General features: G+C 40.7%; 1 protein-coding gene across 1 annotated transcript in view; it reads right to left on the bottom strand.

The window, feature by feature from the left end:
* Positions 1-6,299: 6,299 nt before the first annotated feature.
* The window catches only part of LOC131949376 (uncharacterized), a 158,578-nt gene continuing 137,994 nt past the window's right edge, over positions 6,300-26,883 (bottom strand). Inside the window, exons 8-18 of the mRNA XM_059311241.1 lie at positions 26,005-26,209; positions 24,888-25,082; positions 24,018-24,217; positions 22,242-22,409; positions 19,809-19,890; positions 18,681-18,784; positions 17,946-18,062; positions 16,941-17,218; positions 13,285-13,344; positions 9,363-9,586; positions 6,300-8,307 (exon numbers count right to left, since the gene is read on the bottom strand). Of these exons, the coding sequence (XP_059167224.1) occupies positions 6,554-8,307; positions 9,363-9,586; positions 13,285-13,344; positions 16,941-17,218; positions 17,946-18,062; positions 18,681-18,784; positions 19,809-19,890; positions 22,242-22,409; positions 24,018-24,217; positions 24,888-25,082; positions 26,005-26,209 (3,387 nt within the window). The 3' untranslated portion in view covers positions 6,300-6,553. The remainder of the gene's footprint in view (positions 8,308-9,362; positions 9,587-13,284; positions 13,345-16,940; positions 17,219-17,945; positions 18,063-18,680; positions 18,785-19,808; positions 19,891-22,241; positions 22,410-24,017; positions 24,218-24,887; positions 25,083-26,004; positions 26,210-26,883) is intronic.

Below are 26,883 nucleotides of genomic sequence, written 5' to 3'. Positions count from 1 at the left end.
CACATATAAACACAGTTTAAACATTAGAGTACACATTTGAACGCACACAAACACGTGTAAATGTTTTAACAATTCAGGTTTTGTTCCAAGTGCTTTTAGGTAAGTTATAGATTGTGACGTAATCGGCTCTCTGAAGTCACGCAAGCTTAGCTTAATTCCTGGCACCGATGTCATAGTCGACTTTTATTGAACACACGAGCCTCATCGTCATATACTTCTGGGCACTCTGACGTCAGAACGTCAAGGTTTTGACACTGGATGTGTGTATGGCTAATAAAACAGAACTGTTTGTATGGCTAGAAAAACTAGCTGTTCTATCATTCAGAAATAGGAGATGGTAGGAGTACTTTGTGGTTTTTTCTAAAAGCGTTATCCACTTATACATACACACGCACACACACACACACACACACACATATATATATATATATATATATATATATATATATATATATATATATATATATATATATATAATTGTATATAAATAAAGGCACAGAATCTGCAGCCCGATGCAGGACAAGACCCGCGTTACAACCAGCTCGGCACAAGTCAGAAGACAATAAAGAAAATACCCGGATGAAAATTTCAAGATGGCGTCTGTCTTGTTTTATCTATTTGTTTGCACAGCCTTTGTCCACAAGACGAGGCAGCGGTTAATTAATATTTTAATTAATTACAAAATTTCTCTCCTAGATTGGTTTATGTCCGAATTTCGGTCAGAATTTGTGACTTTTGGCGTCAGCAATCATTTGCTCCCCCCCCCCCCACCCCCACTACACAGTCCACGACCTTGAACTGATGTTTGAGTGATTCGAGAAAGTCAATCAACCATATTGACACAATTGAAATATGCGCTTATAGAAATGTGTTTCTCTGAGATTTTTTGCCTTGTCCGTCATGGCTCTAAATTTTCGAGCAAAATTTCCACCATTTTTAAAGAACCGATGTGTGTCAACGTTGTCACGTGGTACAAACCTGTACACTGTACAGTACGACACTCACTTTTATATAACAAAATGTTTAGTTTAGCATTAATCAATTAAAGATTCGTAAAGTACTAATTTTTTCACAATGTATCACACATTCATTACATTTTTAAATGCGATTTTTATAATTACGCGAATTTAATTTAATAAAAAAAATTAAAAAGCTAATAACCACCAGCTTTTTTTTTAGTTGTATATCATTAACATGCACCATCGTGAACAAAATAAAATAATTGTATTAAATAAATAATAATGTGTAACTATCAAAATTACTATAAATAAAGAGTGTGTAGCCGAAACAATTTTAGTCAGGGCTTTCAATACATAATGTAGCCACCAACGATTTTCTTTACAGTTTTATAAATAAAGGTTCATTAATATTTATTTAAAGGAAGTCAATTTATTTTCTTCTTCATAGTTCAATTATAAATGTATGTTATTAAAAAAGTTTATTAATATTTTTTTTCATGATACATTTTGACTTTTAAACCCACTCATTATTTTTTTTTTAAATCAGTGAATGCAAGTTAAACTTGACTTAAAATGTATGCAGCAGTCTCTAGCAGTTATCGCCCCTGCTCTAAGGGGCCGCGCTGTCGAGGGCCACGATTGAAGTTTTATTTTCAGCGGAGGCTTTGATCTCCCGGCTTAAGATAGACGGAGGGCCGGCGCGAGGGCCCTTCAACGTCCAGCCTTTCAAACCTGGGCCACTTTATCGTTGGGCCTGGGGTTTGATCCCACCGACAGGCAACGGGCCTGCGCGCCGTTTACCTGCTTTTTACTTCCGGTCGGTAGCCTTAGCTACTGGCATGTAGCCGTAGCTACTGGCTTGCTGTAGCCTTAGCTACTGGCTTGCTGTAGCCTTAGGTCAATTCAGTTGTTGCAAGCATTTTGTTGTAAACTTTGAATGAGTAGGATAACTTTTATGTTGGTTATATCTATATCTATATCTATATATATATATATATATATATATATATATATATATATATATATATATATATATATATATATACATATCTGAATAAAGGAATACATGGAAAAAATACAAAATGAATAAATGGATCAAAGGATATAAATGAAAAAATGAAAAAATGAAAAAATGAAAAAATGAATAAATGAATAAATGAATACATGAATACATGAATACATGAATAAATGAATAAATGAATAAATGAATAAATGAATAAATGAATAAATGAATAAATGAATAAATGAATAAATGAATAAATGAATAAATGAATAAATGAATAAATGAATAAATGAATAAATGAGTAAATGAGTAAATGAATAAATGAATAAATGAATAAATGAATAAATGAATAAATGAATAAATGAATAAATGAATAAATGAATAAATGAATAAATGAATAAATGAATAAATGAATAAATGAATAAATGAATAAATGAATAAATGAATAAATGAATAAATGAATAAATGAATAAATGAATAAATGAATAAATAATTGAATAAACAACTGGATAAATTTATAAATAGATCAAATGATAAATGAATAAATAAATGAAAATTTTACTGAATACGTTATTAAAAATGCAATGAAAAAAACAACAAATAAATAAATGTAAGAATAAATTATAACTAACAACGAATAATTAAATAAACGAATTAATAATCTTATGAATTAATGAATAAATGGATAAAAGAATAAATTAATACTGTAATAACAAATTAACTGTTAACTCTCGATTTTTATTTATTTAGTGTTTGATTAAAAATTAAAATGTTCATTGATTGTCAGACTGATAACATTAAATTATTTTTGAAAATAACGAAATCATAACAATTTTAAATTAAGTTTCAAATTAATTTTTATTGCAGCGCCTCGACTTGGAATGATTTTTTAAAAGAGATTTATCTGATAGCTGATTATCTGTGGAAGATAATCTCAAGATTACATTAACTGGGTCAGATAAAGATATACTGGGTCATGTAGCTCTTCATACCTGTGTGTTTCTCCACTGGTGGCAAGTTATTAACTGTTTCAAAGTTGTTTTTTTATTTGTTACTAAGTTTATACTTAAACCTTTGAAATATAGTGTTGTTTTTAAATAGAGTAGAGTAATAATAATTGATTAAAACTCACATATGCGTACATTAATACACACACATATAAACAGTCAAACACTTAAATTCAGAAACTCATCAAAAAAATATGTGATACTTCATAAAATTTAATTTATTACTCAAAAGTTGAATACATCACATACGCAATTTAATAAAGCATTCATACAATTTCTTTCAAATGTCGCACAATTTAATATAATATTAAATAACGAATCAAACATTCACACATGTAAATAGAATTTCACATTATTTAACAGTTTTCACAATCTTAACTTACGATTTACACACATTACCTCAGCATTAACAAAAATTAATTAACAATTAATTCAACATTCATTAAGTCTGACATTGACAGCTGTAATCACTGGCATAATGATGACAAGATGGAGACATCCCAGGAAAAGTGAAATAAATAATATGTCAACATCATGATCAAGATGACAGTTAACATCAGCTCCATCATGTTAGTTAACATCAATGTGATTGTGTTAGTTAACATCAGTTGATAGATTAACGCGAGTATGTTGTATGTCTTTATGAGTTTGAGTGTCGACGTAATGGGTCACAGATTACAGCGATACAAAATGGAGAATGTATGTTATGTTTGTTATGTGGGTGGGTGGTTACTTTAAAGTCGTGGCAAGGCTAATATTTAACGTAATGTAAGACCTAATGTAAGACTTAATGTAATACATAATGTAATACGTTATGTAAGACCAAGTGTAAGACTTAATGTAATACATAATGTAATACGTAATGTAAGACCAAGTGTAAGACCTAATGTATTACATAATGTAATACGTTATGTAAGACCAAGTGTAAGACCTAATGTATTACATAATGTAAGACTAGCTGTAAAACAAAATGTAATACATAATGTAAGACATATTGTAATACATAACGTAAGGCCTAATGTAAGATCTAATGTAAAACCTAATGTAAGTCTATTTGTAAGACCTAATGTAAGACCTATCGTAAGATCTAATGTAAGACCTAATGTAATATCTAATGTAGAACCTATTTCATAAAAAGTGGCTACAACGTTTTGGTAGCGCTGCGTTATGAAACGATTGTTTTTATCTGTGCACTTTTAGGTCACTACAAAGTATCAACCAGTGGTTGGCCTTGAGGAAAACCATATAGTCAAAGCCATGTAGCTAAAGCCATACATTTTTATTAGAAAAGTATGAATTATGAATGTGATGTAGCCAGTGGCGTAGCAAAGTCGGGTGTCACCCGGTGCGGCACTTAATGGTGTCACCCCCCAGAGGTGTAGCGACCCTTCGCGGGAACAAACTTTCAATTTTCTATTCGCACCCCCCCCCCCCCTCCTCAAACTTTCTATTTGCACACCCCCCCTCCCTCAAACTTTCGATTTGCACCCTCCCCCCCCCCCCCCAAACATTCGATTTGCACCTCTTTAAAGACTATTTAACACTCGAATTAATCACTTAATTAAGTAGAGTTATCATTTTTCTCTATATATTTTGCTATTTTTTGCTGTCACCCCCTAAATGGCGTCACGCGGTGCGGTCCGCACCCCCCGTCCCCCCCCCCCTCCTCTCGCTACGCCTCTGGATGTAGCTATATTTTGTATTTCTTAGATGAAAAAACAGATAAAAATTGTTAAATTTCCCTTACAGATAATAAGAGGTGTGAGGTGTGGAAATTTGTCATTTTAGAGGGATTTTGGATTAATATTTGTGGCTTGTGGTTTGTGGCTTGTGGTTTGTGGCTTGTGGTTTGTGGCGCTGTGCGTGGATGGGCTTCTACGGACAATAAGGGAAGAAGTGGATGAAGATGACGTAAGCCATGTAAAACAAACCTGAAAGCGTGGTGAGGGGGGGTTGTGGGGGTGAGGGGGTTCATTAGTTATCACGTTCAGGTAACTTAACCGATAATAAATTAAAAGATAATGAGGTAGATGAAATTGAAACAGAGGAAGAAAAAAATTAACTTTATAAAATAAGTTTTTAAAACGTGACGGCAATGAAAGAACAATACATTCATGACATTGTTGACTTGGGCTAAAGCAGTGTTTCTTTCAGGCATCTCTTCGGAGGGGGGAACGGGGGGGGGGGCACCGCCATCCCCCCTCCCCATCCGTCGAACGAAATGACATTTATACTTTTACCAATATTCGCTCCCCCCCCCCCAATCCGCCCCCGCCCCAAGTTTCAAGTGTCAACCCATTCCCCCCCCCCCCCCTACAGAAAAAAATATGGAGCGTCAAAATATAGTACTCTAAAATGTTTTCATTGCGAGATGCAAATACAAGGGAGGTAATATACAAATGGGATACAACCAGTGATATTTACAAAATGTATTCAAATATTTAGTTGAAAAGGCATGTGAAGGAACGAATTGCGTTCAAAGTCGCGTCTAAGTAGTTCATTTTAATTACGTCATACAAAACTTGCGGTATTTGAGAAGGTGGAGTAGAGTAGGTCTAGCTTCAGATAATGTCTTCACATTTATACAATGGATGAGATGCCGTTTTCTCGGATACAAGTTATTTTATTTATTGATCATTTCATGGCTGCAGATCGATGGTCGGATTTGATAACGTATAGCTTGTGATGTTTGGATGTTGATCTTTACCTGGCGATGTGTAGTTGATGTTTTGTAGCTAATTGTGTGTAGTTGATGATGTGGGTCTAATGATATGGAGCTAAAGATGTGAAACTTATGATTTGTAGTTTATGATGTGTAGTTTATGATGTGTAGTTTATGATGTGTAGTTTATGATGTGTAGTTTATGATGTGTAGTTTACGATGTGTAGTTTATGATGTGTAGCTGCTGATGCGTAGCTGATGATTTGTTAGAAAGCGGTGTCAATATTAAATAACATATACCATATTCTATAAATAGAAACGTAATCAAGTACTTTCAGAAAATTGTGCTGAAGACTTTGCCAAAAAATTTGGAATGACTTGTTAAAAAACACTGTTTCAGTACAGTATTCGTCATATTTATATTGACATGTTTTGTATACAACGTTGTGGTAGAGAAGTTTTTTATGAACAATGTATGGTAACAATGAACTTAGGATATCAAACAACAATCGTTCATTCGAATTTTTTTCTAAATAAAAAATATTCATTTTATATAAAAACGTTGTTACAAAAATTAAAACTTTTTCAGAACGCAAAGAGTGATACAAAATATCAAATGTTTGTTTTGTTTTGTATTTAGTCAGGTGATGTTTAAGGATTGAGACGAGAGGTAATTAAGAACGGCAAATATTTATCACAATGAGTTTCATTTTTCATAAACAGTAGTTGATAAAAATTGAGAAATGAACATACGCATTAGTAAGGTGATCATCGATGAATTATAATTACACAGTTCAAAGGTGTAATAATTTTGAGAATAATTGACGCTAATTTTAAAGTTTCACACGATAAAATGGTAGTGATGGTAATCAGTGTAGACCCTAACCACGTGATACGGGTCTAGGTCACGTGTCCGATTTTTTTACGTCAAGTTTTCTTTTGTCAAGTCCAGGTCGGATGCCGACTCGGCTTGGCTGAGAGGGGCGATAACTGGGGTATCATTTCCGGTTAGAGGGTCCGGAAACGGCGAGAATATTTCCAGGCGTTTCGTTGGCCGGTTGGTTTGGTTGGAATAATTTGGACCAATGGCAGACGTGGAGGCTGACCTTGACCTCTTGGTGTCCAACGAGGGCGGGGTTAAAACCGGAAGTTGCGACAGAGACGGGCTGTGCGTTTTGCTCGGGCAGAGGAGAAGAGGGTATTTTTCTGAGGCGGCGTCGGCGTCGATGAACTCAAGGTCGTCCGGGCTGCAAGGTGATCGACCTTTGACCTTGTGGGAAGAGGGCGAAGGTATCAGAGGTGTGTGAGTCTGTGGCGGGGGTGTGAGGCCTGCCAGGATGGGCAGGGAGGCGGAGCTTGTGCGGTCAGCTGGGGTCCCGGGGGAGGTGGGTTTGCTTGAAGCGCTGGAGGAGAACGAGACAGTTTTGTTGAGTTTTGTCGCGGAGTGCGACGAGCTGAGAGAAGATTTACTTCCGCTTCTTGACAGAGCTGACTTCCGTTTATGTTTAGGTATCGTTGACGGTGATGTGAGCTTGGCATCGATACCGCCGACTGTTTGTTTGTTGGGTAAAGGGTTGGAATCGCCCGTGATGTTTGTATCGAATTGAGGCGAGGGTGATGAAAATGAGAGGTCCATGTCTGAGAGTCGTAGAGCGCTGGCTTTCTCGCAGAGGCCTGATCTGGCATCGCAGGGTTCCAACTGGGTGAGGTGGTAGTACTGGTTCTGGAAGGTGTTGGTGTCTAGGGTGAGCGGGCTCAGGGCTTTCTCGCTGGCGGGGCTCAGGGAGAGGGAGGCGGAGGTGGAGGTGGCGGCCACGCAGGGTTCAACGGGTTTAGGGTTGGGTTGCTCGGGGAGTGAGCGAGCGGGTTTAGAGAAGAGGGATTTAGCCCGGCGTGACTGCAGGGGGGATAGGTTGGATGGTCTGCGGGTGGGGTTTTTGAGCGGGGAGGTCAGCGCGTCCATGTCGATGACGGTTGACCCCTGGGATATGGAGCTGGAGGTCAAGGCCGAGGGGGAAACTGAAGTCTGGCTAAGGGAGGTGAGTTTATCACACCGCGGGCCGGGCGAGTGTAAATGTCGTATACTGCCGGATTTATCTCCTCTTAGATCGTGCGACGTTTGAGCTGCCGGGATTCGATCGCTAGCGGGGTTCAAACCCAAACCACCGTTTCTGTTGAAGGAAGGGAAGTGGTTGAGTAGCGGGCTGGGGCTGTAGTTGATCCGAGGGCTTGCTAGAGGGCTAGGGGATCCAACCCCGTTGTTGATCCCTAGTTTAGACGAGTGGAATGGGCTCAGGAAATGGTCGCGGTTGTGTGAGAGGTACCCTGGCCAGTCCGGGGCGGGGGAGGACGTCGACTGCAGGCTGACCGTGTCCCGGGTGTCACCGTCCGTGGACTGACTGAAGTAGAAGCTGGGGGCCGGGTACAGGTTGGGGTTGGGGGAGGGGGAGGGGTTGTACGACGGCTGCAGGCTGTTGCTGGACAGGTAGATGTTGCTGGGCGAGGAGTTCTGGGACACCAGACGCAGCAGGCTGTTGACGTTCCGGGAAATGGTCGACAGGTCGTCGTGAAGGTCATCCAGCCGTCGCTCAAGGCCGATGACCGAATCACGTGTGCCCTCGAGCTCCATCTGTAGCGTGTGTACCATGACCTGTTCGACTGACCGGTCTGATGCCACTGTAAAATAATAGGGGGTGTGGGGGGGGGGGGGTATGGAAGAGTATAATGTTATATGTGCAAACATGCATTAAAGTAGCAAAAATCGTTGTTTAAACTTTGTTAAATAATATATATATATTCAATGTGAACAGTACTTCAAATTTTAATTCGATTGTTATTTGAAAATACATTTTGTAGTGCGCGAGTTCTTATAATTAACACGCCCAGTAAATATATTCATTTTAATCCTCGCATCTTTTGTAAAAAAAAAAAAACAACCGTCAAATAGTATTTTAGCTGTTTGTGTTGTCAAGGCAGGATTGACGTGTGAGAAAATGTTACCCGCTCATTTCTGAAGTCAACACTAAATACATTTTTTTACAGGAGTGTAAGATTTTGTATTTTGTGGTCTAAGAGGAACAACTCAATAATTTGTATGGAGGAAAAAAGAAAACCAAGAGTTATGTGTCTTAGTGTTTCAGTCATCAATCGTCATTATGTGTTATTGGTCAAACAATATTAGTTGTGTAAATTATGTAAGAGTAAAAGACAGCATAGGGTTATCGCTGTTGATTGAATGTAGGCACACTATTTGAATTCTTAGTCAAACAGCAATAGTCTAAAAATAAAAGTAACTGTATTGTTACTACATTTACTGCTGTCAGAACACTCGGAGTCAGCACGGTCAAAGCGAGATAACCGTGAAAAATAATAAACAAAAAAGTAATACTAGAGTTACTGCTGTTGATTGTCAGCACCGCTGTTGGCTGTTCGGTCAAAGCGAGATAACCGTGCAAAATAGTAAGCTAAATAGTACGGCTAGAGTTATTGTCGCTTAGTTTCGGAACTTTGGAGAATGCATGGTCAAAGGGAAATAACAATGAAAAATAGTTAAAAAATAGAAAATTCATGAGCTATTTCCCTTTCGGCTAATGAGTGGAATTAACCTTAAAATTAGTAATGTAAATAGTCTTGCTAGAGTTATTGCCGTTGAGTGACGGCATACTCTATGACTCATTGTCTTAAGGAAATAACCGTGAAAATATTAAAGTTAATAGTAAATCTAGAGTTACCGCTGTTGAGTGTCGGTAGAGTCCTGCATGGCTTTAGCTTGTCACGTGCCCGCCTGTGGATGAGCCGAGGCCCAGTCGAGGCCGTTCTCCTGAGTGCTAGAGCCGAGAGAATGGGGGGCGCCGCTGGCTTCACCCTCGTAGGGGCGTGGCTGGCCACCTGGGTGGGGGTGGTGGGCACAGAAGACACCAGAGGGTAGGCGGCAGGCCCGGCCGGGGCGTCGTCCCTATCAGGAGCAGGAGAAGTAGAGTTAACTATGTAAAGTATAATAAGTGGCTGATTATTAAATTTAATTATTTGGTTTTCTATTAATTTCTAGATGTATTAAACACATAACGCATATTATACACACTCAAACTTCGGCATGGGTTAGGTTAGTCACATTTTAGGTTAGGTTAACTTTTAGGGGTTTGAGCAAGTGCAAAATGTTTAGGTTAGAGTAAAGGTTAGGTAAACACAGAGACACAAATTTCATTGATTTGTACGGTTAAACTAGTGCCATTATCACCTTCATAGACTTATATCTATATTTAGCCGTTGACTCCAGTATGTATATACGGTTATTAAATGATTTGAATATTGTTACATGAAGGCTATTACATGAAATATGGAAAGGTGTGCCATTTAGGGTATTGTATAATATAAGGAAACATTTTCTTATTTAGGATTTCATTAAATAAATTTATGTTTTAAATATTTTCTAAATTAGATTTTAGAGAAACATTAAAGTAAATAAAAAAGAACATCTTTGATATGTAACTAAACATGACTTGATGATAGGATTGTGGGCATTAAAATTTTGACGTCAAGAAGGGCCAGGGTGAGAAAGTTCACTGGACATGCGCACTCACGTGTGTTTACGACATCAACAAATAGACAGTTCACTCTCTCACGTCTAAAGTAACAAAACTAGACTGACAAGTTAGGTAGTTGTTTCGTGACAAGTGTATGTGTATGTAGGGGGATGGGGGTAAACTAAAGTGAGATTTATATTGACGTTAGGTAGTTGTTTAGTGACAAGTGTATGTGTGTATGTGTGTGTGGGGGGGGGGAGATGAGGGGAGGGGTGGTGAAACTCATATTGACGTTAAATAGTCGTTTCGTGACAAGTGTATGTGTATGTAGGGGGAGGGGGTAAACTAAAGTGAGATTTATATTGACGTTAGGTAGTTGTTTAGTGACAAGTGTATGTGTGTATGTGTGTGTGGGGGGGGGGGGGGCTCAAGTGAGACTTATGTTGACGTCATCTGGAGCTGAAGCAAAGGTCAAAGGTAAAGTAAAATGAAATGATAAATTACAGATTTTAATTATAATTAAAAAATAATTTCAGAATTATTTGGTTGCCTGTTAGTCAAACATACCTTTTAAAACATGATGAATCAAGTAGGCTAAAACTATTCACTTAAGTCTTATTTTAAGTAAGAATACACGCATAAATATGAATTGTTTTACTGTTCTAAACCATGACTTTTTAAATATATCTGTATCATAAAAAATCACTTCATTAAATTATGTTAATTAGTTTAATGCAATTATTCTGAAAGTAGTCGAGCTAATTTGTTTTTCAATAGTCACTATTTCTTTGTATATTTTTGCAAAATAAAATGGCGCTAAACTTAGAACAACTGCAGTGGAATGGTGAAGTCGGGGATTGTAGTGTGTGTTGGTCGTGTATGTCGGATGGCAATGTTGGATGAGAGCAAGTTAGCAAGACAGCAGAGTTGTCAATGACACATGACATGTAATGACACGTTACTGTCACATACAAACGAAATGACAAAATACAACAACTAACAGAAGATGGACGGGAATTTATTTCTGGTGAACTAATTAAAACATTTCAGGTGAACAAATTAAAACATTTCAGGTTAACTAATTAAAACATTTCAGGTGAACTAATTAAAACAACACTGCCGCTAAAATTAAACTGTATATACATAAATTTATGTTCAATTTTACTCAGTATGTGAGGTTTATGTAAGGTATCATTCTCATGTTATCTTATTTCTTATATAAACTACTATTTAGATTTCTTTTTCAAACACCTTTCTTTTTCAAATTGTTTACATTTCATTTCTGTCGACCTAGTGGGTGGGGGTGGTGGGGGTGGTGGGGGTGGTGGGGTTGTATGCGTGGGTTAAGGTCAATTAAAATATAAAAATAAATGTACTGCATTAATCATTTTTGTAATTTATAATATGTAGTGTTGTCTGTAAATAGGTTTTTTTTAAATAATTAAATCATTACATAATTATAATCTGATTAAGATGAATAATTAAAGAAACTAGAAGCAAAATTCACACCGCGATACAAAAGCTTACTTACCTAGGCAAGCACACACCAACACCAACACACACACCAACCCGCACCCACACACAAACACACACACAATCCCACACCAACATGAGACAACAGACGTGTAACGGGAGTCACGTGATGTAAGCGTGCAGACACCAAGCAGGCGGGGAGGGGGGTGTTAGAAAGCATAGCGAGTAGCCTCTACCAGCAGTCTACGTGTAGCCTTTAGACTATGGGTAGCCTTCAGTCTACGTGTAGCCTTCAGACTATGGGTAGCCTTTAGACTATGGGTAGCCTTTAGACTATGGGTAGCCTTTAGTCTATGTGTAACTATCAGTCTACGTGTAGCCTTCAGACTACGTGTAGCCTTCAGACTATGTGTAGCCTTCAGACTTCGTGTAGCTTTCAGACTATGGGTAGCCTTCAGACTATGTGTAGCCTTCAGACTATGTGTAGCCTTCAGACTATGGGTAGCCTTCAGACTATGTGTAGCCTTCAGACTATGTGTAGCCTTCAGACTATGGGTAACCTTTAGTCTACGTGTAGCCTTATTAGACTATGGGTAGGCTTTAGTCTACGTGTAGCCTTTAGACTACACTAGCCTTTATCATACTTAATTACCTAAGTATTAATTACATCCCTTTTCTTATCTATTAATGACGTCATTCGACATAATTTTTTTCCAAATGGTGGTAATTGCCTTTACGTCACATATTATTTAAAATTATTAAATTTAGCTCATGTTCTGAGTTTAGGAAATCCCTAACATACATACGCACGTTCAAAGTCTATGTTGTATTATTGTATATACATCAACACCTGGAACCCCACCCATCCACCTACCCACCCACCACTAATTCTAATCGTCTGAACGAAATCTATACTATAGGTGTTATTTGTGGTTCCTGTTAGTTTCTAGTTCCTGCTAATATTTGCTACTAGCATCAAACCACCAGGTTTCCATCGCTGCCCAAGCATACATTTGTTACTAGCAAAGCCCTAAAAATAGCACAACCTTCCTCCGGCTAAACTTTGCTACAAGCAGCCAAAAACAGACCCCCTTCTTGCGACTCTAGGTTTGCTACTAGCAAAGCATCAGACATGAGGTGACATTTGCAAGCTACCGGATGTGACACCGAAAACTAAAAATAGCTTACATGTTCAGCCGCTTCTCGCTAAGACTTTTAAAAAAATGAATTTAAAAAAAAATTGTTGAAATCGTTAAAAACAGAAATTCTAGAAATGTGTATTGAAGAAAATAAAAATTAAATGAAAAAAAAGTGCATTGTGTTCGAATGTCCTAAAAAACTTTGAATTCAGGGTCTGAAATTTGACCATTTATATGTTTATCTTAAAGTTGTGTAAAGTCTAAGAAATAGTGCCTCAAGCATAGAGAGTGTGATAAAAAAAAGTAAAATATTTAGTTTTAAATAATAGCTAAATGATGAACTAAAAGCACATTTCATTATATGTAGAAAAAAAAAGTTTTAAGATGGTTAAAAAAATCATATAAAAACGTCCTTAAAATGAACCTGATTAACAATTGAATAACATTGATGTATATTATGTATTCTCTGAATAGCATGCTATAACACCAAGGGAAGTAATCGAGAAAAAAGTTTGTACCTTTTCCTAGCTCTAGATATCCACTCCTTTAGTTTATTCTGCTGGCTGGCCAATCGCATGCTAGTGAAACAATACAGTGTGAGCAAGGTGGGCGTGGTCAAGGTTGGGTTAGAGGTTGGCCCCTCCCACTAACGCTACCATATTAGGTGAGACGGTCAGGTTTAGGGCCCCTCACTCTAGCGATGGAGGATCATCCACCCCTCTCTGTCTTTAGTAAATGCCTCTTGCCACCCCCTCTCATCCCGACCCCTGTCATCCCGACCCCTGTTATCCTGATCCCTATCACGGTTATAATGTGCTAAGCTACACAAGCGCGTTCAAACACCTGTGTGAACTAACAATGCCGAGGTGTGTAGAGTTCACATGTGTGTAGAATAAGGATACACAGGTGTGTAGAAATATGAAACTTTGGCAACGGTGTGCTAAAATATTCGACAAATTAATCAATAACACCATAGCTTTCTGTCTTTTAGTCGTTATCTAGCCGACGTTACCTAATCGACCGTCGTCAAGCTAATCGATATATCGATCTTTGAATTGTGCAATCATACACCAACATCGAACCATTGATCTAATGACTGATCCAGTAGATTTGAACCTGTGTACAGTCACCCGCTAGTTACAATACACACAACCATTTATGTATCTTTTTATGTTTAGTTCAACTAGTAGAGATTGTGCTCTCTAACTCGAAAGTTAAGTATTAGACGACCTACGGGTTGTAGATCCACCTAGCTTTACATTAGCACTGATGGTAAATCCACCTAGCTTTACATTAGCATTGATTGTAAATCCCCCTAGCTTTACATTAGCATTGATTGTAAATCCCCATAGCTTTACATTAGCATTGATGGTAAATCCCCCTAGCTTTACATTCGCATTGATTGTAAATCCCCATAGCTTTACATTAGCATTGATTGTAAATCTCCGTAGCATTACATTCGCATTGATTGTAAATCCCCATAGCTTTACACAAGATGTGTAAATGCCCTGCAGACAACAAGCAGTGTTAAAGTTATGAGAATAAAAATGCTGGAGTTGTTAATTATTTCAAAGATGAGTAAATGCGCATGCGTAGATGGTAACAACATTAAAATACATAGGAAGATAATCAGGTTAAATAGTTTGAGAAACTTATGACAGCAAGTTAGGATTGATTAATGACACAATTTGGGTGGGGGGGGGGGGCATAGAAAGATGAGATCACGTGTGTATTATGACACGCCCACTATGGTGCGGACAGGGGTGGTGGGACATGAGCTATAATTAGACCGGAAGCGGAAACAGCCATAACAAAATGGCGTGGAGACTGAAGCTGATGAAGTTAGACCAAGCCAAAAAGAAGCAAACGACAACATTGGCACCTTGTTAAAGACGCCAGAACTACCATGCAGTTTTTCTGTGCTTTTCGTTTAGACTGTGCTATTTTAATCACTGAGGTTTTACAACTCTATTGTGCAAATTGGGGCCTTAACATGTCATGTAGATAAAACAAACACGATAAACCTGTCATTTAATAAATAATTTTTAACCAATTAGTGCGTAGAAATTGCAGATCAATTTAAACCTACACCCAGACTAAGGGAGGGAAACAAAAATTGTCACCAAAAAAAATATTTGACATAAATATGTCAAAATTTTACAGCATAAGTAACGTTTCCTCTGCTATAATACGACATATAACTTGTAGGTTATAGGTATTGCAACAGATTTTCAATAAATTATTTTGTTAATATTTCATTACATCTTGAATTTTTTTGTAAACAATTTTCCGAACTTATATGTAAAGTACTTAAAATTTGGCATAAACATTCCTTGCGTTATTGAAAGTCATTCATGGCATACCATTCGGATGAGAAATACATTTTTTTGGTCAGACTTTGAAAAATTTCAAAAGTTTCGAAATTTGTAACAATGAATATCTTCTAGTTCCAGATATGGGCTACCCGCTACCCTGTTATGCATCTCCTAGAGCAGGGGTCGGCAACCTTTTGAGATGGAAGAGCCAAACGTTACCATTTACACAATTTCTCAGCTTTCAAAGAGCCACTAACATTTTTATTTCAATATTATGATATTTGATTAGAATTCATTATATATATATATATATATATATATATATATATATATATATATATATATATATATATATATATATATAGCAATGTATGTATGTGTGTGTGTCTTTTATTTATGAATGCACCTTTCATCCGATCGCCATGATACTTTAGGAAGTTGTTGAGAATAATCCTGGGGATGTATCTGCGAAAATAAAATGTCAAATTCGCAGCGGTGGCGCCCCGACAGGGAGCGATTCGATTTATAAAAATTAAAGTCGATTGCGGGTTGACATCCTTTATCCGATCGCCATGAAACTTTGGGTAAGTTGGTTAGAAAACTCCAGGGGAGGTTACTTCACAAAAAAAATCGTTTTTTCTTTTTCGCAAGGGCGGCTTCCCGGGAGGGTGCGGTATATAAAATAAAAATAAAAGTCGGATGAGGTTAAAGACAGTTAATCCGAGTGCCATGAAACTTTGGAGAGTAGATTAGAATACTCCCGAGAAGATTTCTTTGAAAAAAAATGTCTTATGCGCAGCGCCCGGAAGGGTTCGATGTTAGGTTGCAATTAGGCGATCAGGACTATCACGCGAGCACTATGTTAGTTTTAAGGAGCGCCCTTCAATTTTGGTAATGCGGCACACGACATTCGATAATTCAACCGAGCTAGGGGCTGTACGAGACGCCCCTGCGATAGTGCAATCGGTTTCAAAAGTGTGCCACTCAAAAGAGTATCCCTGACACTTAGGCGGTGAGTGATTAACGGTGATATTACGGTGAGTGGTTAACTTACACTCAGGGCTTTCATACAGCACGCCATGGTGGTGGGCGACAGTGGGTAACCAGTGCCCCGATAAATATGTTCCAAACACAGGCATTGTTTACATTTAAAATAACTCAGTTTTAGAAGACAAGGTAGTACATCGAAATTGGGAGTAACTAAATATTCTAATAGAATAGCGAATGTTTATTGTTTATATTTATTATTATTTCGTTCATTACCGAGTGTTGCAGATTAAAAATTTTATGAGTTTCAAGAATAAATTAAAATATGTATTAATATTTGTGCATGGAGCTGAAGAGCCGCACCTTGACATCCAAAGAGCCGCATGCGGCTCGCGAGCCGCAGGTTGCCGACCCCTGTCCTAGAGTATTTTCAGCAGGAAGGGTCTAAATGTTGGAAAACCGCAGCCACAAATTACTTAGTAAAATTGTTTGTAAAATTATTCATAAAAATGTTTGCATCATACGTTAACTTTCTTTTATGTGCTGTTTTATAGCTCCTTGATATTTACTATTATGGTAAAAAATGTATGTGTGTATGTATAATAGTTTTTTTTTTGGCAAATTTTTTCGTCAATTTTCAAATTTTTGAGTGATACTGCCCCCTTAATAGGTTTTGATCTTTAAAACATATAAATTACAGCCAACTTTAGTACATTTTTAAATTTGTTCTTCTGACTAATCGATGTTTTTATCTAGATTTATTGAAAATTTTACAGAACAGACTATAGATTAAAGCATTGTTAACATATATATAGTTCTTATATCAGAGGTTGTGTTAAGTTTATAAGAAAGTAAAAATAGATTTCACTCACCCAATAGCGGCACCAATGTGGCCGTTCGGCATCCGCCCCCGACTAGCCAACCAATCGCTGCTCGTCTGGTCGCGGTTAAACTGGGTCAGCAAGGGGGACAACTGCGTGTTACCTCTGACGTCACTGGCGTCGTCGTCGTTGTCGTCCTTGATGCGGACGGGCTTGGGTCGTTTCTTGGAGTTGAGGTCGTTGTTATTGTCCTCTTCATCGTCTTCTTCTTCTTCGTCCTCAGATATGGAGGGGAGGGTGATGACAGGGGCGGCGGTGGACGACTCGTCCTGGGGGTAGATATCAGGGGTATGGGATGGGTTATATTATAAACCGCAGGTTCAGGGTTGGGGGAGTGGATTATACAGAGGCGTAGCGACTCCTCTCGGCGCCCATCCACTATATTTTTTGTGTTTATAATTCAAAACTGCAGTTAAAATAAGTTTTTAATTTTTTTTTTTAAACCCATTTTGGCGTCCCTTGGGTCGGCGCCCGGGGACGTATGTACCCCCCTCCCTTTCGCTACGCCTCTGGGTTTATATAGGGCAGGTAATGGGAGGGCGGAGTGAGGGGTGGATTATAGACCGTAGGTTCAGTGGTAGGAGGTGTGGCTTATGGATGGTTATAATTGGGGGAGTGGTTTATATAGGGCAGGTTCATGGTTTGGGCTGGGGGGGGGGGTGATTTATAGACGGCACGTTCAGGGTTTCAGGGTTGACGAGGTGGGTGATGTAAGGCAGGTCCATAGTTTATAATAATGGTATACTTTATTTAAAATGTACCTTTAAAAGAATCTTTAAGTTAAAAATTGAATTTTAAAACAATTGTTAACGTAGGCCTATATATTTTAACCCAGTATTTAGGGTATGAATGTTATTTAAAAATCATTAAAAATAACAGTATTACTGTTATAAAAACAAAAACTAGAAGTGTTATAAAAAATTAATATATAATTTAACAAAATAGTGAGAGCTATGACTGACAAAACCATAGGTTTAAAAAAAACGTCTTGCTTACGTCACTGTGGTCCTCGTGACCCTCCCTGACGTTGTAGGTGAGGTCATTGGGCAGCTCCGTGTTGAAGGTCTCGGCGTAGTCAGGGTAGAGCAGCAGGGACTCGACCAGACCTTTGACCTAATGATACACAGAGGTCACAGGTCAAAGGTTACAGCAAGCAGGGACAGCAACAAGTAGACTACATTGAGACAGTAGCATAACTCGAATTATTGGGGTGTAAGATGAAAGGCTGACATCAAAAAGGCCGACAGGGGAAAAAGCCGACATGAGTAAAAGGCCGAGGAGGACAAAAGACCAATATCAACAAGGTCGACTGGACATTAGGCTGACAGATTATAAACCCGACAGCCAAATGACAGATTCGCAAAATGCCAACAAACTGTAAAGCCGATATCTAAAAGGCCTTTAATCTGGATCCCGAATTATGCCCATTTAATGCTCCTGGGAAAGGGGATGCACATATAACTAACCAAATGTTATACGGGATAAGATCATTAATTATGAACGTTATTGAATTCACGGAAATTATCACACTTGTATCATTATATGTGCACTTGTCTATGATTGTATGTGCACTTGTGTATGATTGTATGTAGAACGTTCTTGTGGAGCTGAAGTGTAGGAGCTAACTGGCAGCAGTCGAGAGTTAAGTTCCTGAGAGCTAAGTGAGCTAAGTTCCTGTGAGCTGTTCTAAGAGGTACCTGTAAAGGCCTTCACAGCTTATGACGTCATTACCTGTATGCACAGCAGCTCACAGTAGGCTAGAGACCTGACGTCACATCCGCTGATGCTCACGGGGTCGTCATAGTCAAGGTCAGTGCCAAAGATGTCACCTTTACCTGCAAAAGATGAGGCAGATTTGAATATCATAAGAGTATTAACAAGGCATCAGTAAGTACCAACATAACATTAATAGAGTATTATTAAAGTATCAATATAAAACTAATAGATTATCAACAGTGACAAAGACGTATCATAAATTTTAGATGAGTAAAAGCTTTAACAGGTCTAAATCTGAACTAATCCCTTAAACAAATTAATCCCCTAACTAATCCTTTACTTGAGCTAAACCATAACTAACTTAACCCTAAATTTAAATTATCATGATACTTTTTTTTTTTTAATTTCGAGCACAACCTTAATTAATTAGAGCCTTTTGATTTGGGATTCATGTTATTCACTGGCACATGCACACATGCAGCATGTGAGAACCCACCCCACCCCACCCCAGTACTCACCCAAGATGGCCACCACCCACTCACCTTTGATCCCCCACCCCACCCTCCCCTGCACTCACCCAAGATGGCCACCACCCACTCACCTTTGATCCCCCACCCCACCCTCCCCTGCACTCACCCAAGATGGCCACCACCCACTCACCTTTGATCCCCCACCCCACCCCACCCCTGTACTCACCCAAGATGGCCACCACCCACTCACCTTTGATCCCCCACCCCACCCCTCCCCTGCACTCACCCAAGATGGCCACCACCCACTCACCTTTGATCCCCCACCCCACCCTCCCCTGCACTCACCCAAGATGGCCACCACCCACTCACCTTTGATCCCCCACCCCACCCTCCCCTGCACTCACCCAAGATGGCCACCACCCACTCACCTTTGATCCCCCACCCCCCCCCTTTACTCACCCAAGATGGCCACCACCCCACCCTCCCCTGCACTCACCCAAGATGGCCACCACCCACTCACCTTTGATCCCCCACCCCACCCTCCCCTGCACTCACCCAAGATGGCCACCACCCAGTCACCTTTGATCCCCCACCCCACCCTCTCCTGCACTCACCCAAGATGGCCACCACCCACTCACCTTTGATCCCACACCCCATCCTCCCCTGCACTCACCCAAGATGGCCACCACCTGCTCATCTTTTAGCACCTCCATGCTGCCACTACAGACGTAGTACAGGTAGTTGACCGCGTCACCCTGGGGAAAAAAAACGGCAGGTCACTTTTGTTAGCCGCTGGTCAACATTTGTTAACTTTTGTTAGCCGTTGGTCAACATTAGTTAACTTTTGTTAGCCGTTGGTCAACATTAGTTAACTTTTGTTAGCCGTTGGTCAACATTAGTTAACTTTTGTTAGCCGTTGGTCAACATTAGTTAACTTTTGTTAGCCGTTGGTCAACATTTGTTAACTTTTGTTAGCCGTTGGTCAACATTTGTTAACTTTTGTTAGCCGTTGGTCAACATTTGTTAACTTTTGTTAGCCGTTGGTCAACATTTGTTAACTTTTGTTAGCCGTTGGTCAACATTTGTTAACTTTTGTTAGCCGTTGGTCAACATTTGTTATTTTTTGTTAGCCGTTGGTCAACATTTGTTAACTTTTGTTAGCCGTTGGTCAACATTTGTTAACTTGTTTTAGCCGTTGGTCAACATTTGTTAACTTTTGTTAGCCGTTGGTCAACATTTGTTAACTACTGGCTTAAGGTCTCCATTGCGTTGTCACTGATAAGCATAAGCATCTCATGTTAAGTCAACCTCAAACTAAATTATTTTTTTAAACAAGTATTTGTAAATAGTCATTATAATGTGTTAATTTAGTAAAATTTGATAAACATGTACGTATGTCTTCGTAGTTTACACCTCATATGTCGGATTTTGTAAATAAAAAGGCGGGATCTGTGTAGAACTTGAGGGAAAATGTTGGTCTAGAATTCAGGGGTCTCCAAACTTTTCAGCCCGAGGGCCGCATTAACTATCAAATATACGTTCGGGGGCCAGAGTTTCTTCAAGACATCTCTTCGGGGTGGCAGCGCCCCCCCCCCCCCCTCGAAGAACGTGTATCGTCCTCCCCCCCCCCCCCCCCCCTTAACAAAATATAATTTATATAGAAATATACACAAATTTCAAGTGCCCCCTCCCCGGAGAAAAAATTCTGAAAGAAACACTGTCGGTGGCCAAAATCACACTCGAGGTCCAAGTTTGCTCTCAAATTGTTCTTCACGTATTTCAATCTTGAAAATATTTTTTCACACAGGTACCTTGTTACAAAATTTGAAAGGTACTTTGATGCAAAAGTTTGAATATTAGGAAAATCTTCCTTTTGCAAGAACTTATAAAAACCCACCCGCCCTTCTTTGAACGTGTCTCTAAAGACCTCCAGCTGCAGTTTACCTTTGCAACTGGCCACATTTGCTTCAAATGGGTTCTGAAACAGTCTCACTTTTTTCTGCCTTTGAATCCAAGTCAAACACCGCTACTGAAACTGCAGCTTGAAGTCTTTGATGATCTCGTATGCAAATGACGTTGGGAACTCAGTGGTTGCTTCAGCCTAAAGACCTTTCACTGCTGAGAGTGTTTAAGTTGTTGACGTGTACTTGTTTCAAAAACATGACAAGTTTGGATCTGAAAGCCTTTAGGTGTATAGATCAGAAACTAAATTTCCCTCTCTTGTAGTTTTAGGTTCAGAAAATTTAAATGACTAGTTTTGTTTGCAGCAGAGGCCCATTTCTATACCCACTCTTCATCAGGCAGTAAGTGCATCAGCTTGTGGCTTGCCTTTACTTTCAAGGAAGTCACCTATTTCCTTTCTTAACTTAAATACTCTGCCATCTTAGTGCTGTGAAATATGGTAAATCTTGCGATTCAGTGTTTCTATCTTTAAACATTTCTTTGAACTATTTTATTTTCTCTCCTGTAGCAGTGCCATACATTCTATGTAGGGAAGCCAGCTCTTGTGTTATGTTTATGTCTTCATCCACACCTTTAATGAACACAAGCAGTTGAGATGTGGAACAGCTGTCCAGCAACTGATCCATTACAATTAAAAAATGGCCAAACTTGCTTGCATTTTCGCTATTTGAGTCACGATGTTTTCACCAATGTCTGCAACACAGCGGGCAATGGTATTTGGACCCAACGCTACATTTTCAAATTGTTTTGAATTTTCTGGGCATAGTTTCTCAGCCACCTCTAACAAACATTTATTCCATGGACAAAAAGATCGGCGAGGGCCGGATGAGAGGACCTCGCGGGCCGCATCTGGCCCGCGGCCGTAGTTTGGAGACCCCTGGTCTAGATCTTTAAGATCAATCGCTGTTTTTTAACACGCAACGTTGACTTATGTAGGTGAACATCTCGCTTACCTAATGTAAGGTAACCAATTTACCTATGTAAATATCTTGCTTGCCTAATGTAAGGTAACCAGTTTACGTATATAATGTAAACCTCTCGCTTACCTTATGTAAGGTAACCAGTTTAATTATGTAATGTAAACCTCTCGCTTACCTTATGTAAGGTAACCAGTTTACCTATGTAATGTAAGCACCCCACTTACCTTATGTAAGATAAACTCTCCTGGCCCGCAGACGAATCTCTCTGTCTGTAACGAGACAGATTTGAGACACCCCGGGGGTGCCAGCTGAAAGATGGGTAGGGACAGGATCTCTCGGTGCAGGTGTAGCCCAATCTCTCCCCTCATGTCCTCGGGAAAATCTTTCAGGATCTACACACACACATTTTTCTAATTTAGTCAAATACATCCCATATTTTTATAATAGAACTTTTAATATTGATGAATCTTAGAACTGACAGTAACAACAAGCAATCGTATTACTACCATTGCCCACAAAGAATTAATAAATGTGTATCGATGAATTTTCATAATTTAATGAGTTATTTTTATTTTTCTTACACCAAACTTAAAATTTCGCGCTTTATCATAAGTGTAAACCATCTTTTATCATAGTTACTCCTGAATATAAATAGTTCAGTATTCATAATCAGTTAAATTATTCTCAATTAAGTTAGTATCCTTGTATACACTCTTTGCACTAACATCTACTAAATATTCAGTAATCTCTAACCAACACTGTACACCACTAGCTACTATGTATAGAAGCTGCACCTACCAACAGACAAATAGACCATAACCTTTTCGCAAATTGAACCCTAACCACTTTAAAAATAGACCCATAACCTTTACGCCAATTGAATCCTAAACCTTCTACAAATAGACCAATAACCTTTAAGCCAATTGAATCCTAAACCCTCTACAAATAGACCCAAAACCTTTAAACCAATTAAATCCCAACCTATCAACAAATAGACCCTAAACAACTAGACACATTAACCCTTAACCTCAAGCCAAACGCCCACTAATCTAGACATCGTGACCTCTGACCCCCAGCCTAACGCCCCACAAATCTCTAAACATCGTGACCTCTGACCTCGCTTAACCTCCAGCCTAACGCCCCACAAATCTCTAAACATCGTGACCTCTGACCCCCAGCCAAACGCCCCACTAATCTCTAAACATCGTGACCTCTGACCTCCAGCCAAACGCCCCACTAATCTCTAAACATCGTGACCTCTGACCTCCAGCCAAATGCCCCACTAATCTCTAAACATCGTGACCTCTGACCCCCAGCCTAACGCCCCACTAATCTCTAAACATGGTGACCTCTGACCTCCAGCCTAACGCCCCACTAATCTCTAAACATCGTGACCTCTGACCTCCAGCCTAACGCCCCACTAATCTCTAAACATCGTGACCTCTGACCTCCAGCCAAATGCCCCACTAATCTCTAAACATCGTGACCTCTGACCCCCAGCCTAACGCCCCACTAATCTCTAAACATCATGACTTCTGACCTCCAGCCAAACGCCCCACTAATCTCTAAACATCGTGACCTCTGACCCCCAGCCTAACGCCCCACTAATCTCTAAACATCGTGACCTCTGACCTCCAGCCAAATGCCCCACTAATCTCTAAACATCGTGACCTCTGACCCCCAGCCTAACGCCCCACTAATCTCTAAACATCGTGACCTCTGACCCCCAGCCAAACGCCCCACTAATCTCTAAACATCGTGACCTCTGACCCCCAGCCAAACGCCCCACTAATCTCTAAACATCGTGACCTCTGACCTCCAGCCAAATGCCCCACTAATCTCTAAACATCGTGACCTCTGACCCCCAGCCTAACGCCCCACTAATCTCTAAACATCGTGACCTCTGACCTCCAGCCAAACGCCCCACTAATCTCTAAACATCGTGACCTCTGACCCCCAGCCTAACGCCCCACTAATCTCTAAACATCGTGACCTCTGACCTCCTTAAAATCGATGCCGTTGTTAATAGACCACATAGCCTGGAAGTAGTCCCTCATCCGGTGCTTGAGTGGCTTGGGGAAGTGGTGGATACGGAAGAAGTCCTTCAGGTCCTTTGTCTTGGAGTGGAAGGTGGCGCGGCGCGCGTACATGCGCTGGATGATGGTGGTCACGTTACCGAACACAACGGCGTGCATGATGGCTGGGTGGGGGGGGGGGGGGGGGAAAGAAGGGTGGGGTAAGTCATGGGTGAGTAGGTTTTGGTTTCCTCCACACATCCGCATGCACCCCCGCACATCCCCCACACATCCCTATACACCCCCTAAACATCCCCACACATCCCCCACACATCCAACACACATCCATGTACACCTCCCACACACCCCACACACACATCCCCCACACATCCCTATACACCTACACACCCCCACACACACATTCCTAAATACCCCCTATATATATATATATATATATATATATACCCCAAAAATCCCCCACACATCCCTATACACCCCCTGTATATCCCCCACACATTCCCACACATCCTCCACACCATAAACCCATACATCCTTACACCATGTATTCATACATCCCCCACATCATCTAAGCACACATCCTCCCGCACATCCTCGACATCCACACACTCACCACCCACACACCCCTATACATATAGCCCCCAACACATCCCCCACACATCCTTCACACATCACCCACACATCTCCCACACATCCCTACATACCTCTATATATCCCCCACACATTCCCACATATCCTCCACACCATGAACCGACACATCCCCAGACCATGTACCTATACATCCTCCCCACATCATCTACCCACACATCCTCCCACACACCACCCACACGCACTCACCTCCCACCAACATGGCGCAGACAGAGAAAATTTTCTCAGCGTTAGTGTTAGCCGAGACGTTGCCGAACCCGACGCTGGTGAGACTGGAGCAGGTGAAGTAGAGTGCGGTTAGGTATGACGTCATCATATCTGGAATGTTCTCTGACTTGTTGAATATCTTGTTGTCCAGTCGCTCGGACAGCTCGTACAGCCAGCCTGGTGGTGGACAGCAAGGTCAAGGTCAAGATCTATTTTAAGCCTCGCTATAAACATGTCAACAGTTCTATTAGACAAAAACATATTGCATCTTTAAAATGCAGCTCCCCCCCCCCACTCCACTGTTGACCAATACAACTACACATCTTTGGACCATCCCCCCCCCCCCACCTACCGACCCACCTTCCCCACTAGCTTATGGACCAGTCCCCCTACCCCACCCCATCTACCGATACCTCCCCCACTCACCTATGGACGTCACCCCCCCCCCCGACACAGGCCTCCCCTTCCACCACTCCACACACACACACTCACCTATCGACCAGTTCCACCACCTACCGACCCCCCCCCCCACCCTACATTCCGTCCTCCTTCCCCCCTCCCCACTCACCTATGGACCAGTCCCCCCCACTCACCCACCCCCCTCCCCCGCTCACCTTTGGACCTGTCCCCCCCACTCACCCACCCCCCTCCCCCACTCACCTATGGACCAGTCCCCCCCACTCACCCACCCCCCTCCCCCGCTCAGCTATGGACCAGTCCCCCCCACTCACCCACCCCCCTCCCCCACTCACCTATGGACCAGTCCCCCCTCCCCCCCACACACACACTCACCTATGGACCAGTCCCCCCACTCACCCACCCCCCTCCCCCACTCACCTATGGACCAGTCCCCCCTCCCCCCCCCCTCCCCCACTCACCTATGGACCAGTCCCCCCTCCCCCCACACCCCCACTCACCTATGGACCAGTCCCCCTCCCCCCCCCACACCCCCACTCACCTATGGACCATTCCCCCCACACCCCCACTCACCTATGGACCATTCCCCCCACACCCCCACTCACCTATGGACCATTCCCCCCACACCCCCACTCACCTATGGACCAGTCCCCCACTCCCCCCCCCCCACCCCGCCACTCACCTATGGACCAGTTCCCGTCGTTCTCATCCAGCTCGGCCTTGCCAATGGCGTACCAGATGCAGGCGAGCCAGTGCGCCAGTAGGGCGAACATGCACATGAGTAGGGCGAGCACCAGGACGCTGTACTGGTTGTACCGCTCCAGCTTCTGTAGGAGCCGGGCCAGCCGGAGCAGCCGGGCCACTTTCAGCAGGTGCACCATGGTCGCCTGGGCGGGAGAGACAGAGTTCAAGGTCAGCGGGGGCCAAAGGTCAAACACTGGGTCACGGTGACATTCGTTAAAATTTCCAATAAATTATGTTTATATCAGCGTGTTTTATAATTAGTTAAAAAGGCGGTTATTTGCACACATCTAATTAAACCTGTCATTGTTAAAATAAATATTTTCAACATAATTTAATTATAAATTAACGTGCATATGGTTATGTAATATTTTAAAGTTTTCAGTTGAGTAAAATTATCTCTCAACAAGCCCATCAAAAACATAACCTATAGCCGGCTAAGTTCTGAAATAAACAGCCACCAACCAATCACCCTTTCCTCCTCCTCCCCCCCCCTCGCTTCTACCCAAAAAAAACAGAAAAAAACCTGCTCCATAGAAATTACCACATTTTTTTTACTGGTTTATGGTTAACTAAAATACTGTATTTAGATGGGAATAACTTAACAAAGTATCTAAAATAGCATCTACATTATTTCCTACTAAGTAAAATTAATAAACAGTTTGAAAATAAAAAAGATCCCTATGAAAATAGACAATATCCCTATGAGAATAGACAATATCCCTATGAGAAAAGAGAATATTCCTTCACCATTGTGTGACAAGTAATAAATCTAGGTCTAGTTTAGGGAAGGGATTTAACTCTTTATACACCATCACAC

The sequence above is a fragment of the Physella acuta genome, unplaced genomic scaffold (assembly GCF_028476545.2).
Source record: "Physella acuta isolate Inbredline_101_S28 unplaced genomic scaffold, ASM2847654v3 ptg000692l, whole genome shotgun sequence".
In the NCBI taxonomy this organism is placed as follows: Eukaryota; Metazoa; Mollusca; class Gastropoda; family Physidae; genus Physella; species Physella acuta.
The sequence above is the reverse complement of the archived record's forward strand: the minus strand, read 5'-3'. Positions and strand labels throughout refer to the sequence as shown.